This window comes from Anser anser (genome assembly GCF_964211835.1).
Source record: "Anser anser genome assembly, chromosome: 1".
Classification (NCBI taxonomy): Eukaryota; Metazoa; Chordata; class Aves; order Anseriformes; family Anatidae; genus Anser; species Anser anser.
In genome coordinates, this window is record NC_139720.1 from 60,595,351 (window position 1) to 60,613,326 (window position 17,976).

Genomic DNA, 17,976 nt, shown 5'->3' on the forward strand with positions numbered 1-17,976 from the left:
TGCACACCAGGACAGAAAAGTGTCTGCAATTCAGATTCCCTTTTATCAAGTGCCCAGAGAAGGAACAAGTGCCAGCCCTCAGAGGGAAACACCTGCAACCTTTCGCTGAGTATTAACCTCAGAATAGCTGGGCACATTTATAAAGGCAGGTGACTTGCACAGAGCTTGCCACAGCCCTGCCTGCTGAGAGCACCACGGTTCTTCCTCCAGGAAGGAGAAAAAAGGCCTCTTTCTCCAGAAGCCCACACATCAGTGATGTTGCCAGGCTGCGCACACTGCGTGCTCCACGCCTGACCGCACGCCCCAACTCTTCTGCCATTTATCAGCCCCTGCACGTCCAAGCACGGCTTTACTGGGGTGCAGGAGAAGGGGAAGGAAAGGGGCTGTAGTTTCCAGCCACCAGTGCTGGCTGGTGCAGCGTGTGCTCCCACATCACACGAACTGATCTGGCATCTGCACAGCTGCTTCTCCACATCTAAGGTCAGTGATGAATCCCCCCAGTATCCAACAGCCTGATAAATTAAAGGGATCTTGAAACTGAGAGAAAAAATAATAATAATAATAACCCTCTGCAACATGTCTCAAACCCTGGTAAAACTTTTCCTTAGAACAAATCTTAACCCTGGGACCAGCCTAAGATCTTAGAGCCAAAACTGCCTGTGCACTGCCAACATAATATAAAAGCCACCACGAGCACCAAGGGAATAGCTGAAAGAAGTGAGGAAATGAGAGCTGCCCCAACTGACCGCTGAGGAGGGAAAAACCAAGGCTGTGCCATCCAGCAGCCAGGGCATCCAGGGAACATCTGACTTGACACGGTCAAACACCAGCGAGGGAGGAGGTGTTTGATCCAAAAACTGACATCAAACATTAAACAAAATAAAACCAGAGCTAGTTAGAAAAGCTTATAGCTGCATGGTTGAGAGAAACTGGAAATACTGCAAAATCAATTTGCTTTTCCAGGGTTTTTGGAAGAAAAATGGAGAAAAGTTCCAACAAAATATCTTGCTATATATGGTTTTGGAACAAGATAACTTTACTTTGCAAACTGAAACGGCTGTGAGTTTTCATTAAAAGCTTTAACTGAAACAAAATATTCCAATTAACTTTTATTATTATTATTATTTGAGCTTTTGACTCTTCTAAATCAGCCACAACATGCAACTTCCCCACATTGCCCTCAATGTTTTCTGAGATTTGATAAGGAAATGTTAGGTATACATACATTTTTAATTCTTAACACTGGCAATATAGTATGCCATATATTCAAACTGCAGTCAAGTAAGTTTATACTAGATGAAAAAAATGTTCTGAAAGGTTTTAATGTCATAAATATATAACATTATATATATATATATATATATAAATCTTTCATGTGAAATGAATCAGTCACAAAGTCAGGAGTCTCAACCTTTAGGCATCCAGCTCACATGACAACTTGTAGAAGAAGTTAGTGATGTGTAGAGCCCTGTCACCAGAGAGCGATACTTGCAAGTGAGTTTCCTCAGTCTTTAATAGTTTTTATTGAGTCTATGTTTACTGAGATTCTTCAGGGGCTTATAAACTTAAGCAGTTTGGTCAGATTTTCAAAGTGTTTTTTTATATCCAGCCCTTACACCAGAGGGATCAAAGCCAAAGTCAAAGAAAAGGACATTGTGTTTATTTTTCCCCACAGTGGATAAATAGCCCTATCTTTTCCCTAGGCTTCTGCTCCAAAATACCAAGACCATTTTGACTGAAAAATTCTAAGTGGAAAATATTAATTGAAGGAGTTAAAGTCTGATAAACTCCTGAAAGGTAAACATTATAATGGAACAGAGTGGGCAAAGTTAATTATAGATATCACCTCTGCCTCCGCTACAATACAGCTTCTTTGGAAACTGATGAAATACTGGAGTAAGTCCTGATTACATTAAAACGTGACTGAAGGTCAACGACTGGTTAAACTGGGATGCTTCTGAGCCATTGTTAAATTATTCAGAATTATTTTAGGAAACCTGCATAAAAAGTGCAAGAGTGCAGTTTTAGCTTCATCTAAATGCGCATACTGAAAATGGAAAGGGAAATGGTGAAACTGTCCTTTGCAATTGCCTTGAAAAGGGAAAAAAGAATATCTCATGCATCTCAAACTTACAACTAACCTGGCAGAGGAGAACAGTGCAAGATGGTTCTTATTTTTACAACTTATTTCCCCAAATCAGTTTTGCAAGAGCAGGCATGAAAGGAAAAGAAGAATGGCACACATTCTGGTAACAAATGCAGTTATTTTACTATTGCTCAGCACCTGTGAGAGGAGATGGACAGGAGTAAATAATTAACAATGAGTAACAATCCTTTTCTTTTGCTTCAGAATAGCTGTATCCTGATCCATGTGTATGCCTGTTGCTGTGTACGTATCCGTATGCCTAAATGAAGTCTCCCTTAGCCATCACTGAGCTTTCAGAAAGATGTGAATCAGCAGCCCAAAGCAGCGAGCACTTGTTACACTGGAGAGCAGGGAGCAAGCCATGCGGTGTGAAGACTTGAATTTTACACCTCTTTTCTTCTTTTCTCTTAAGTGTGGTGAATTTAAAGCCGATGAACAGTGACTGTCCACGGCGCAGTTCCGGCAAGTGCTCTGCAACTTTCCTCAGTCATGACCAGGAGCACTGTGTGCACGGCCCTGAGCTTCACCTGCAGTGTATTCCCTTCCTAAGGTTCAGACCAGCCAACTATTTGGTGTCGACTATTTACAACAAAAGGTGCCAAGATATGTGGTTGCTATATAAACAAAGAATTCCACTAGAAACTAAAAAAAGCACTGCCAACTCATTTTTCACTTATGATCCGTAAGATTTATAGCTGCAACATGTTGTCAGTGGTAAGGAGTGCATCATCTCTAAATGCCCTTTCCCATGGAGGTTTTACTCTTGAAGAATGAACTTAAAATTGCATGTGATCACAAACAAACAAAACCCAAAGGATGGCGAAAATCTTTTGCCCAGACCAAAGCTACTGGAGTTAACCGTTAGGTAATTTCATAAAGATCAGAAGAGAACTTTCCAGACTATAGTCAGGGAACCACTGAAAAAACAGCGGCATCAATTTAAGATGTCAGTACCCTATCAGCTGTTCACCACTCCCCATCTATTGAGGATTACCACCATCACAATGGAGCTGCTGGAGAGCCCATGTGAGCTCTCGTCGTCTGCTTCAGCACCAAGTCAGCCTGCATGGCTCTGAAAAAGTCTGCATTGATACATAAACTAAGATGGATTAGCTTCTGTGCTGAACCAGATGAGGAATGCTCACATGATCCATTTTATAGGTCTTGCTGTGGGAATGGGAAGTCCAGCTGAGACGTGTTAAGAGAATGAGTTATCATTGTGTTAGATAAGAATATAACCATGATCTTAAAAAAATAATAATATATATACAACAAAGAAAAAAAAGCAACAAACCCTTCATATGTATAAGTTTAACTATAAATGTAAAGACAGGTGAATGGATTAAGCCATCTGAAGGGATGACTAAAGAACGAATTATTCTCGAATTATTTTTGAGATGACTTACTTTCAAACTACTTAAAATGAAAAGCAGAGGCTTCCAAGAGTTAGTATAATAATGCCCACCTGTATCACATTAACTCTCACTGAACAGGAATGAACTTCACCTACACACACACAAGTCCCCAGATATAACTCCTATCATATTCTAAACAGAAAGTTGATCCACAGAAAAAAAAAATAATTAAAAAAAAAAAAATCCACCTGCTCACATCCCATCAGAGAAAGGCTACAACAGTGGTGGAAAGCTGATTCATAGCCAGCAGACCCATTTGGAGAAATGATGCCCAGGTGTATCCTCTGGCACTGGTAGTCACCACAGTGCTGGTTGCTGGAGACTGGGTGGAAAAGCCAGAAGGAAGATGACTGTCGTTGTTCGCCTTGTTATTATGCTGGACCTGTGGCTTCCGCTGCTGGCCACCTTTGAGAAGAGGATGCTCAGCTAGGCTACACAGATCTGAGGCATGGTAGATGGGAACCATTCAAACTATCACAATTTTCCAGGTCACATCTGATCCAATGCTCGGTGCTGAACTTTTAGGCTTCTGGGTAGGTACACGGAAATCAGTTCTCGGGACAGAAATTAAGGGACATGACACTCTATTATATGTCAAGAATAGGGTAAAGAGAGAAAACTGTAAACAAAGAAACTGATCTGCTACTGACAAATAATAGTTTCAGAAGTCAGAAGTGACAGACTGTAAAAACGATGTTATTGGACTAAATAAGTTTAAAGAAACAAAAAAAAATCTGCACAGCATATGCCCAAAGAAGTAGGATAAGATGACTTTCCCTTAAAAATAAAATAATAATGAAAAAAGTCAACAACAGAAAACAAAGGTGGGGACCAGCAATATAAACACAAGCTGCATCTCCTCTGCACACATACCACACCTACTCATAGCAGCCAGCTAAGGACAAGGTTAGGTGAGGAATCATAGAATCACAGCATGGTTTGGGTTGGAAGGGACCTTAGAGATCATGTAACTCCAACCCCCCTGCCGTGGGCAGGGACACCTCCCACTAGGTCAGGTTGCTCAAAGCAATACTGTATCTAACCAGGAAAATCTATTTATCAGCCGTAAGATTTCACATATTTTATCCAGCAATAAAATGTGTTCTTTAAATAAGGAACAGAGCCCTGGGAACAGATAGTCCCTTCCTGTCTATAACTGTTGTTTGTCTTAGGACTTGCAGTATGAAAGCAAAGTGCCACAAAACCAGTAAATAAATAGCCAATGTGAGTTTGATGAAAGATTGGCTCAGAAGACTGCTTTTGGCCTGAATAGAAAGATATGCTTTCATCCTGTTTTGACTATACTCATACGTTTACCTAACATAATTGGATGTAGTTAATATTGCAGGAGCCTTCAAGCAGTGCACATTTCCCTCATTAGTGGGTTTAAAGCCTTAATGATATCTCCTGTGCTGCAGAAAAGCCCAATGTAGGTTTTAAAAGTGATTGGCAAGTTTCAACAGGAGAAAAACTGGGGGGAAGGGAAGAGAAAATCTAATAAAACTGATCTTGGCTTCTTCAGTCATTTAAAATAGGAAATTTGCAGAATGAGAGGAAAAAACAAGGTGCACTTAAATAAACCAATAAAGATGATTTCAAAAGTTGCTCTTGCTGTAACTCAAACATATGAAAGAACAAGAGAGTGGGTGGACAGAGGGGCTCCCTCTTCACATACCTGCCACATGCTAAGGACACACATACTTAGTCCTACACAAATGCTTCCTGACATAAACAAGTGCATAGGCATAGTATTGTCAAATCAGCACCTTCCAACACCTGCAGCAAAACCACTTTTTTGTAGTTTTATTATGCAGCTTTCTTTTTTTTCTTTCCCGTTTTTCTTTAAGTCTCAATAGACTTGGCAGGGAAGCCTTGCATCTAAGAAACAGAATGTCACAATATACTATTAACTAAGTACATGCAAAGGGTTCAGGTTTTTGTTGTTTGTTTTGTTTTGTTTTTGTTATTGACTAATTTTGACCATTTTCCAGGAACAGAAATTTCACAGGCTGGTTTAGTTTCAAAAGAAGCGTAATTATGTACAGCTGTATTCAGTATTTCTTAACTGCCTTGAACAATCAGTGAAAGGGAGATTTGCACACATTATCAGCCACTATCATTAGTGCTGTAAAGTACGTAATCCATCTGGTGTTCTGGTGTCTACCTAGGAGCAGGTATTGAACCAACGATGGCTGCACTATAATAGCAGAAAGAAAAAGCATTAAAAACAAACAAAACAACACAGCAACCCCAGTCATTTCTCCATGCCATATTGTCCTTGTGTTTGTTTCCCCCAATGGTTTTCCAAATCATTTTCTATGTATAGGCGTGGAGAGTGGAGAATTAAAAATGTAAATTTCATCAACGTTCAGCTTTGCAGCCTTCATAAAGGAAGAGGTATCAGGATACCATGGTGATGGGAGCACTGCAGCCCATTAATAAACCAGGGAAAGACTCAGGGATAGATTAAAATACTTAAACCCATGCTGAAAAATAACTCATATCACAACAAACCCTGCAAAAAAATAAGATGACTGTCCATCTCAACAGCAGCCGTGGTCTCGATCTACTGATTCATCATATCCTGATGGGGGGCGAGGGAAGATGAAACTTGTTTTTTAAGCCTTTTAGCCTCCTTACAGTCAATTGTGTTGCTTTTATATTGCTGAGGTTTATGGCCCATGGCATCTGAAAACAGACAACCCATGTCCTTCTTTATTCTGAAAAAGAGCTGCCATACACAAAAGTAGAAAGTTTTTATTCTAGTATTCCATCTGTGTGCAACCCATCTGTTCCCACTATCTCTACTAGCCCTTCGTACAGAAGGAATCAGCCATTTTTCTTTGCTATCTTACCCGGAAATATGACCAACTTTAGTGTTCACTTCCTCAATCAGACATTCATAAATCTTAAGCAAACAATTCACATGATCTACCTTGGTCACTAAGCTATTAAGTCTATATAGGGAAATATCCTACATACATCAGCCTCCCTGGAGGTATTTAAGAGACATGTGGACATGGTGCTTAGTGACATGGTTTAGTGGTGCACTTGGTAGGGTTAGGTGGGTGGTTGGACTCCATGATCTTATGGGTCTTTTCAAACCTAAATGATTCTATGATTCTGTATAATGATTCTACATTAACTACAGTCAGCGTTTTTAAATTGCTGTCTACTAAGCTGTTCTGTGAGACTCTGAACTACTGTTTTCAGCATCTTCCCTAAATCTTCAGGCACGTGTCATTACCAAACACTTAAACATATGAGAAGAGACTGTTTGCCTGCCTCACCAAGAGGGGTGCAGAAGGACATAGGCTCCAATTTAAGCAAACATGCCCATTCTGGACAGACTACTAATAAAAATACTTAGGTAAATATATACTCATGGCCCGCTGAATTAAATGAGACAAGTATATACATAGAAGGAAGTAAATGGTCACATTTTTTTATGACTAGCAGTCACCATAGGCAAACGCCAGGTGTTCAAGGTAAGTATGAGCTTTCCAACCTTGCAGGACAGTTTTCACTAGGTTTTCTATTCTGAATCAGATTTACAAAATAAAAACAACAAAGTTAAGAGAAGATAATCCTCAAAATACAGAGTCAATTGAACCTGTTAATACTGTATTTGCTACTTTTTTTAAATACTTCAAAACAAAGAGTTACTTGAAAAAAAAAAAAGTAAGCTTTCAAATAAATCGTTTCCCCCTATTTCTGAAGCTACTTTTTTAAAAAGTTCTTCCTTAAAAAAAAAAAAAAAAAAAAAAGGAAGAGAAAGAAAAGAGTACAACAATTGGAATTAACCAAAAATATCAAAACCCAATATTAGCTGCCATCAGTTCTGAAGAACTAACATTCACTAATGGCAATGTTCAGCTGGAAATTCCCAACACACTCTTTTACATTTTTTAAGGTGACAAAGCACTTCCTAAATGATTTGCCCTTGTGAACACAGGAATTCTGAAGCAAAGCCAAAAACTGAACTCAGAGTTCCTAAATCCCCACCTAGAGCCTTAATCACAAAACCAGATTTCACCTCACTGGGATTCCAAGCATCAGGTGGTTTCCAGAACATAGCCTACTAATACGTTAAGTTTTTCTTTAAGGATAACTGAAGCCAAAGTCTGATTAATTTTATAGTCAATAGCAGCGATCATTTGACAACATTAGTTTTGTGCTATTAGCTGCAACAGATGGGGAATAAGGGGTAATTTATTGTGCATGCATAAAAAGACATACACAGCCTGAAAGAAATGACCCTCTCAATATTTATTATTTTAATTTTTAAAGTGTCTATAGCGAGCATATGCACTCCTACTTTAAAACATTTAAACAAAACCGGATTTAATCACTCAGAAAAATTAACTAGCAAGCTCTGAAAGCAAGAAGAAAGAAAAAATGAAATACAGAATTAAATGTTATTTTACAAAGTAAAGCAGAAGGCAAAATAGTTACACACACATTGACCAGGCTAGAAAGGTACACCAGTATGCCTAGAAGATAGCCACAGAGGCACACTAGGGAAGGAAAGTGGATATTTCACTGCAGTGGTTGAGTCCAGGAGCTCCAGCCCCACCAAACCCTCATGAGAACAGCCAGGTCAGAACGGGGATAAGAGCCCTTGCCCAGCTCCCTGGCAGACACCGACACTGAAAAAATCTCTCAGGCATCTGGGCTCACATGGCTGTACAACAGCACCCAGAGATATGCAGTCAAACAAATTAATATTAAACAGTTAAGTGCTATACAGCCAAACGCATTCCCTCCTAGCATAATTCCCTTTCTATAATCATGCTATACCAGCCAAGATTTCAAACCAACGATGATCTAGCAGCTGTAGAAAACTGCTAGGCAAAAAAGTACATCTTAATAAATTCACTGCTTGGACACCTTTTCACTTATCCTTGTAAGGCACAGAGCGATTTTGGGAAGCACTGAATATTCTCAGCTCAATTAGACTGAGCCTTATTGTACATGTGGCAGGATCGACACTTGCTTCAATTTGTCCTACAAAGGGAGGGAGGGAGGAGAGAAAATTGCAGCTCTGTCACAAAGAGCTGTGCGTTCAAGGCATGGCCTGCCATCGGGTGGAATGGCTTTGCTGCATCATGAACCGAACTCTCACTGTGGCACTGGAGGAGGCACATTTTTTGTGACGTTCCTGTAACACGGTTTGGCACAACTGAGGTCTGCAAGGCGGTAGCAAGGACTGGTGTTTCAGCATTTCCTCAAAGTGCAAAGAAACCCCAAATCAAATACGTGTGCATCTATACACATCCAGAAATACGTACAGATACACCTGTGTGCACAGGCAGGAGTAACAACAGTTCTGAGACAGAAGCCTTATGCCGTTCACTCTGCATGTCCTATGCGAACCCAACAAAAAACGGGATGAAACAAGAGGAAGGAATAGAAAAATAAAGAAATATATTGAAAAAGATTGGGGTGATAAGTGAACTTAAAGCCCTTTCACTCCTCACCACTCCCTCAAAGAGCGGCTTGCCTTTAACTAAAAATTACAATCAAATCACTAGCACACACCGGAACATCACTTGCATACAATACCATCCCACTGAACACTCATTTAAAGTGTGGTAAACTGAAGCTCTCATGACATATTTCAACATTTTCTTTCTCTTGTTTAAATTGTCTGCATCATTTCCCAAATATTGACTTTCCCACCATCATAGTGTGTGTGTGTCTCTGCTGCTCCAAACCAGGCGCCCATGTGAAGGTGAGCCCCTAACAAAGTACGCTCATCAGCTGTTTACAGATCGAGTTTATTGCACTTTGCAACAACAATTTGGAAATAAACTAAGAAATCCACATGAGATGATGATGATGACACTGACACAACAGGAAATAACCTTAAGACATTTAATTTGAAGAAAAGAAACATTTCTAAGCCAAACAACCACGGGTACAGGGTCAAGACAGCACACATACACATTTCTGGCAACAATACACAACTTTTCGTTAACTATTTTTGCATGACTTGTCTCCAGATGAATATATGAGTGGGTTTATTTTTCAAAACAAAACCCATATTTGTCAGAGAGGAACTGAAGAAGCCAGCCCAGCCCCTAAGCTGGACCAGACCATGCGTTCGGATACACGACTGCATGGCCGCTGTTTACGCAATGACAGCACATCGGCTGGGCTGCTGCACACCGCAGTGCGTGCGCTCTGAGAACCAAGGCAGAATGACTCCAGTAAGATCTTGCTCAAGACACGCCAACGACCCTTTACTTGAAAAAGGCCGAGAACACACACACAGAGTCAGTTCCTGAGGCACCACACTGAGCTGTTTCAAGCCAGTCATGCATCCAAGCCCTGCTCTGGAGATGAATAATTCCTATCAGCCAGTGCAGGGTCGTCTGAAGTTAATGGCAGTATGCTGATTCACACTGGCTGAGTCCCTGGCCCAAAATTCACAGAATCACAGATGGCTGAGGTTGGAAGGGACCTCTGGAGGGCATCTTGTATCAAATTTGGATAGACCTTTTGACAGAGCAATGTACACAGACACTTTTCTTGCTAGTACTCTGTCCCCAAGCAAGAGATCAGAAAGATCAGCTGATGTGTCTGTATATCAGCCATCCTGCACCATCCTATCTGGCAACTGGTTTGTTTGTTTAATGCCACAGGTAGGCCTGGAGCTTTACAGATTTAACAAAATAAGGATGAAGCCAACAGCTTAAGTGTAACTGGCAATTTCTATCTGTGAAGAGAACAATTGTGTCCCGCATGGATGAATTAGGAGGGGGAAAGGGGAAGGCTAAACAGAAGTGAAAAGAAAAGGAGCTTGGGAAACCCTACTTTACTTCAAGAGGGATACAAAGAATTTGTACTGCCATGTTATCTCAACATTCTTGCTAGCTTTTTGTTATTTTTCCTCCTTCACTATTATTTGTTATTATCCCATTGTTACTTTTTCCACTGTAACAGCAAAACTTCTAGTGAAAAAACAGTGCTGTTCTCTTACAGCTACTGGAATTGGTGCAGATTTGTGTATTTAAAAACATCACCCTCCTCCAGTGGGTTGGCACACATTTAGGGATTTGGTCTGGATCAACTACTAGTTTCCACTTGTGATAGCCACATGAATTCTGGCAGAACACTGACTCCAGCAGCTCGACAAACCTCAACTGGCCAGTGCTTACCTTTGCCTTAGAGATCACTGATCCACATTTTTGGTCTGCAACTTTTAGGAAAATTCTCATTTATATTAGATACCAGATAATCTCCTCTTCAGATTGCTCCATCCTAACATTCTGCTCTTATGTTTTTAAATGTACGCTTCAATGATTCTAAAATACTAATTCAGAAAGAATTTTTCATTGCAGAAATTAAAAACAATCTGAAAACAGATTATGTATCATTATCCTGCCTGGCAGAATGCAACAAGCATCATAAACTTGTCTCACACGCAACACAGTAATGCAGCTAAAAAGGGTAAAGAACGTTCCTAGTGCTTTTAAAAGAAAACTTCTATTCAAGAAACGACTTACCACGGCTGTGAGAAGAAGGTATCATTTACTGCAGCACAGCCCTGCCTAGGATTCTGGCTGAGGTTTCCATGGTTAACCTAAATTAAAATCAATTCCATATTTTTTGGCAGAAGGTCTATAAGCTAATTTTCATCTTTTCTTCTTCAACTATAATTAAAAACATAGGGAAAGGGCTTCATATGCCTTAAGTATGAAGGTACATTACAGTAGACATTTCTGTTTTTAAATGGCTACAACACTCACCTTAATCAAGTCAAAATTAAGTGGGAAAATAGGATGTCATTACTGCCTTTCTGTGATTGTATGGTTAACACTAAAATATACCCCATGCCTACAGGGGAATAACATCCTGTGTGCAAGACCTGGTTGCTTGCTCTAAAATGAAGTGAACCTTAATGCAGATTTGATCTGCAGTCACCATACACTTCTGTCACAAGAATTACTAATCAGTAGCTCAGAAGGAATGGAACAGGGCAAAGGAATCTAAAAGGCTTTTAAAAGCAATATTCAAAAGAGATTTGTAGCAAGGATGCGAAATGTGTAGTATCAAAGGGAAACATATTCGCATAAAATGAGCAATCGTTTGGCTTCTGTTCACATGCAAAATCTACTTTGTCCATATAATGAGTGAGCAGTCTGGTTCAATGTGGGAGGAGTGTGCAAGTGATCTAGCTCTCTCTGTACGTGGAGAGGACACAAAGATGCTGCCTCTTCCACAGCTATCATTCAAGCACAGCCACCCACACCCAGCACAGACAGGGCCAATTCACCCAGTACGTGGTGCTATTGCCATGCTTTGGCCCACTGAACTTTGCCCAGCACCTGGGAGCATGGAGCTCCCCTTGACACGAGAAATCCTTATGGCACTCCATCAATCTAGTAACAGAAAATCAAGTTACTGAAAATCATTCCCCGTATCAGTACAACCACAACCAGGTCCCTTCAGGCCAAATACAATGCCATGCCAGCTCCCTTTTAGCAGAAAACAGAGAAACATGAGATTGTCATTATTTAAATAGGAATGGCAAACCTTCCCCCTTCCTCCAGAAGAAAACCAGGCAGATGGCCTTCCCAACTCCACGAGAGTTGCTCTGGGTCAGGAACCCAGAACCACACATGCCATAAACTGGCACTCACAGAAACAGAGCTGCACACCGTGTCTTCTTACACTTTAGATTCAGCATCCAGGCTGCGGGTAGCACAGCCCTTTACCTGTTTCCTTCACTGTAACACACGATCTCTTGTCTAGGTATTAAAATAAGCACACTCTTCCTCCAGTCCTCTCAGCAGATTAAAACCACCCTGATTCCATAAAGATTTTCTGATTACTTCCCAGCAAGTAGCCAGCAAGTGTAGAATCATAGATAAAGGTCATTCTTCTTCCAAGCACTCAAAGGCATGACGTCACGTTGTGGGCAGCTTTAATAAAAACCGAATCATCATCTTATCTGCTCTTGTCTATCAAGTACATCCATTGTTTGCAACCCTTCACAAATTCTATTTCCCATTGTTTCTTATTATAATATATATATATTTAGATCAATTGAAAGAGCAGCAAAATATATGTGGAATATACACTTTTTTTGCTCTCTAATACACTTAGCTTTTAGAATTCATCCTATGCATTCTGCAACTTAGTGTGATTGATACAACTGTTATAGAGTGTGGTGAATAATCTCTCTTTAGTATTCTGGGTTAGATAACTCACATTTCCCTCTGGTGGATAAGGCACAAATCTAGATTTTGGAAATGCATTTAGGGGCAAAGGAAAGGCAAAAGAAAGAAAAGATCACAGTGGGTGTTCCCAAGGCCTGTTCAAACCCACTGGGCTCACTTCTTTTCCCATGTTTCCCACCCTGAAAAACTGACACTTTCAAGCCAATGAAAAGGCTTTGGGTTGAAATAAGAAGTTGTCCTGCTTCTGGCTGGGAAAGAGTTAATTTTCATCCCAGTAGCTGTCATGGTGCTGTGTTTTGGATTTAGGATGAGAATAATGCTGATAACACACTGATGTTTAAGATGCAGAGCAGTGCTCACACAGAGCCAAGGACTTTACAGCTCCTTGTGCTGCCCTGCCAGCAAGGAGCGTGGGAGGGGACAGAGCCAGGACAGCTGGCCCAGACTGGCCAAAGGGATGTCCCATGCCATGTGGCATCCTGGAAAAAAATAAAACTAAGGGGATTTGTCTGGAGGGGCTGCCAGTGCTCAGGGACTGGCTGGGCATCATTGGTCAGCTGGGGGTTAGCAACTGCGCTGTGTATCTGTTGTTTTGTTTTTGTTGTTATTGTGTTGTTTTTGGTTTTGTTTTTGTTTTTTTACTTATTTTCTTTACCTTTTTTCCTCCTTTCTTATTTAAGTGTTCTTATCTCTACCCATGAGTTTTTGCACTTTTCCAATTTTCTCCCCCATCCCACTGGGCAGAGGGAGTGAGCAAATGGCTGTGTAGTGTTTAGCTGCCTGCTGGGTTAAACCACAACATAAGTGAATGCCACGTCTGGACCAAAATATATTAGCCTAACTCTGCGAACAGCATTAACTCCAAAGCCAGTTTCTATAACCACTCACCAGCACAGTATTTGGGGAAGGTAAAATAAGGCAGAGGGATCTATTCTGTGTTTTGAATTCTTCCCTGGCAAACAGACACTCTCACTTAAAGCAGAGGAGCTTGCTTTGACTAGTTTTTAAAAGTATAAACAGAAGCAACCCTATTAAAAGCTTTAAAATAACATTTATTCAGTTGATATGAGAAAAAAGAATCTATTACTTGGAAAGTGCTTTTCCCACTCTCACTTTTCAACCATTATTCACATACAACCAAAATTACATCTGAAAAAATCCCACTGCCCTTCTTTACATACTATACAGCATTATTTATTATTACATAGGATCCTTAGTATAGAGTATAACAGACCACTTCACTGACAGAGTTGACGGTGAATTAAAGAGGAGAGGCAGCTTCCAGTGTGAAAATTCAAGAGGGGGAATAGATTCCCAAGTCAGATGTGGAAGGACTCAGAAATGGAAGGCTGTTTATCCTCTGCTAATGAAGAACAATGGGTGGAAGAGGGGGAAAAAGTGGAAAGTGAAAGATAACAACATCCAAAGTGTGCAGCTGGGTGAGAAGACCATGGTATGTGCAGATAAAAGCATACAAGATGAAGAAAGTTCACTTGAATTAGACCTATGGACATTAAGCAAATTAGATATAGCAACAGTGCATTGTGGGGAAACTGCTCCTTTTGTTCCAGAGAGAGGCAGGAGTTAAATTTACCCCTATGCCACAGGCTTTCTGGTTGGTGGCAGGGATATCACTCAGTCTGCACCTCCGTTCCTCATGCATAAAGGAGGGCATTGTGCAGAAAACCCACAGATTGTTCAGTGGACAGTAAAGTGATAAGGGTAAGATATGAACCTACACAGACAACTATACCTAACTGATCTCTGATGAAGAGAAAAAGAAAAAGAAAAAAAGAAGAGAGAGACTGGTTATAGAGACCTGAATTACCTTAGTTTGGGAAGAACACAAATATTACAGACCATGACAGAAGGTTGTATAAACAAAAGAAAGATAAATATCTCACCATCAAAGCCTGAAGAAAAAGTAAAATTTGGTCAATATAGGAAGGATGACAATGCACAGACAAATGTATTCAAATGATGAGGCTGACTGAAATTAAGAGCAGAATGAGTATTTGAACATACCCTCTCAAAGGAATGCTCTCTAATTTCAGGAGGTGTTATTCATGCAGAAGTTACTACTACGAATACCGCACACGACCTACTCACATCAAATATACAGAAGAAAAGCATGGGAAAGTTGTAGACAGGAAGAAACAGTGTTCCTGTTTGTGGACGGAGGAAGGAAAGGGGAAGGAAATTCCTTCAAAAACAGAGAAAATTGGGAATAGGCCTTTTCCACATGCAACTACTTCGGCCTAAGAAGCTTGCACGCTGGGATTCTTCCATTCAGATGTGAGTTACAGGCAGAACAAAGGTTGACTGGTACAAGTGGTTATTAAATAAGATACAGGTAGTCACAAGATGAACCTTATGTACCAGAAGAAGCAAGCAAAGGAAACAAGCAATCTGCAAACAGACTGACTGGTTGCAGAGAGGATCAGAGGGGCAGAGGAGACAGACAGCTGATCAGAGATGAAATTTTCCCTGAGGGCACAAACAGCCCTCCTGAATACATAGAGGTTTATGTGAGAAGGTTTGAGCATACAAAGGGGCCAGGAGGAAGAAAGGAATAGATGCCACACTGAGGCAGCGTGTGGTCAGTATGACAGTATTTCCTTGTAAAATGCTGAGGATGATGGAAATCTACTATACCTCTGACCACCCCATCCCCTCTCGCCCTCCATTATCTGTTCTAACCAATGTGTACAAAAGCGCTTTTCAATACATACATGTATAAAAGTAAATTAAGTAACCGACAGTACATATAGAAGTCCTTGCTAACCCCAACTTCATCCTTTTCTATTTGTCGTTTTCAGAGTGCAAAGCAATATATATTAATTGAGAGAGGTATGCCCACGTTCCCAGCAGCCTGCTAGAAAGTCTAAAAAGACAAAACAGACCGTGGGTGGGAGAAAGCAAATAGCATTGTCCCCACATTACAGATTGAAAACCAAGGAAGAGAGCTAGCAAGGGATTTTCCCAGGAAGCAAGTGGCAGAATTGGATACTGAAACCCTCTCTCTTCAGCATCCATTCGGTGCCTCAGTCACAAGGGCATTACATTTCTTTTAAAGATGGTCTCTTTCATCCTCAGAGTGTGCTGGTAACAGAAGCCTTTGACTGAAATGCATACAGTGAGTTTATACACCTTTACGTTTTAGGAACCATGTTGTACTCCTCCCCACCTCTATTTCCAGCTGTCTTGCAGTCACTTTTTGTCTGAGCTCAAATGAGCAGTACTACCACCTCTGGCCACAAAGAGGACCTTTCTATCTACTTACAGTTCTGTTGGTGAAGTTACTGAAGTCTGTCACTAAGATTTGCTTGATCATCTCTGGTGTGGAGACCACCACAAACATCTGGCGACCAATGTAGTACCTAAAAGAAAGGAAGCAGAGAGCCATTTTAGCAGATAACATCAATGAGAGAATCATCACCTTCTCTAAAATCTCTCTCTTGGCTTGAAAATACTTGTCATGAGCAAATACTACAGAAAATATATTCCCTTGTGTTGATCAGTATCTTTCCTCCTCCCTTTCAACTATTAAATTAAGATGCATGACCCTGGAATTTAAAAGAAACAGCTTAAAACCTTTTACTGATTAATCAATACTTAGCCAGCATTTTAACCTAATGGTTTACACACCCTGCACTCACTTGTGAATTCTGGACAAAGTGATGCAGTACCACTAAACCTAACTACACAGAGGCAAAGCATTAGTAACCAACAACTCCAACAGTCATGAAAGACCTGCAACATCAATTATCCTGCAGCTAGTCATATAAAATGTCCCCCCGGTGTGGCTGCAGTAAAGGCACACTTCCACCACTTCTATTGGAAGCACTGGAACTGAGCGCATCTCAGACCACAGGCTCATCATCACCATGAACATACCCATCTAACAGATACTGAGGGATGAAAAGAGAAAAAAAAAAAAAAAAAAGCTGCAAGGTTCACCAAGCATAAAGAAAGTAATAAAACTGTAGGGCAAGACTGGGTGACAGGGGTGTCTTGCTCTCCGCTCATACACCTTCTATCTCCCTGCTCCCAGTTTGATCAGATCTCGTGGTGCCAGGATCTGTCCCTTGAGGGACTTGACACCATGGTGGGTGCTACAGAAGTACAGAGACCCACCCCGCACCCCATAGCTCTGAGGGGCACAGAGCTCCCTTCTCCAGCAGGATTCCCCCCAAGGCCCATGGCCACTCCATGACTGCTTGGCTGCTGTGCAGGGCGTGGAAGGAGCACGGCCAGCAAGCAGAGGTTTCCTGCGGTCCCTACCTTTGCCGGTTGCTGGGCCAGAAAGACTATGCAGGTGGTGCTGCCTCTGCTCTGCCGGGAGAGAGGAAGAGGAGGCTGGAGGCAGGCACAGGAAGGCTCTGCAGCTCAGAGCACAGCACAAGAGCAGCACCACAGATGCTGCAACACTGCGGTAATATCAACGCCTGATCATTTTGGTACGATACAGCCTAGTATCAATATGTTGCTTATCACCTGTCTACATTGCAGCAACAGAGCAGACAAGCAAACCCTGGGCTGAATTAAATTTAGTAACTGGAGGTTCCCATGGCAATGAAGCTGCAGCAGCACTGATTCCACCAGGGGCAAACAAGTCAGACAAATATCTTGATTCCAAAGTAGGGTTTCACAGTCCACCTTGACCTCCATACTACCAAAACTCATAAGAAACAAATAGCAGAGAAGAGTAAGAAAAAAATCTTCAGGAAGGAAGAGCTCTTCATGTTTGGTGGGTTTCCAGAGAGAACAGTTATTTCCCTAATTCAACCCACAGGCTCCACTTGTACCTTAGACATGGGTTCGACATATTCTATTAAAATAGACCTTTCTCACCTCTCCCAGTTTGCTAAACCATAGCAAAGTATCTGCCTGTTAATAGACAAAGTTTTCTTCAGAGTCCTGATAGTTGCCTAAGGAAGAGCTGAGGCCTCACTTTCAATAGAGTTTGGATCAACCTTTGGCAAAAGATGATAATACCCCACATGTCCCTTCCTCATGTACTTTGTACAACTTCTCTGATGTCAGAGAGGCAAAGCAGGCTCCCAGGGTGAAAATCTTCACCCCTCCAAGCCTACCCAGGATGATCAGCCATGAATCATGGTCTCTCTTGCTGATGTCTCTTCACACTTTACATTTCTCTTCCCCTCCCCAGTGTTTCATTTAAAGGTTAGTGACCTGTACCCCAACACACAACTTTCCATAGGGG

The 17,976-nt window shown here is 41.1% G+C and overlaps 1 protein-coding gene across 12 annotated transcripts in view; it reads right to left on the reverse strand.

Annotated features, from left to right (window-relative positions):
• The window catches only part of TBXAS1 (thromboxane A synthase 1), a 267,215-nt gene that overhangs the window by 115,228 nt on the left and 134,011 nt on the right, over positions 1-17,976 (reverse strand). For all 12 annotated transcript variants that reach the window (XM_083830333.1, XM_083830331.1, XM_083830330.1 and 9 more), the window contains one exon: positions 16,033-16,129. In XM_083830333.1, the coding sequence (XP_083686459.1) occupies positions 16,033-16,129 (97 nt within the window). The remainder of the gene's footprint in view (positions 1-16,032; positions 16,130-17,976) is intronic.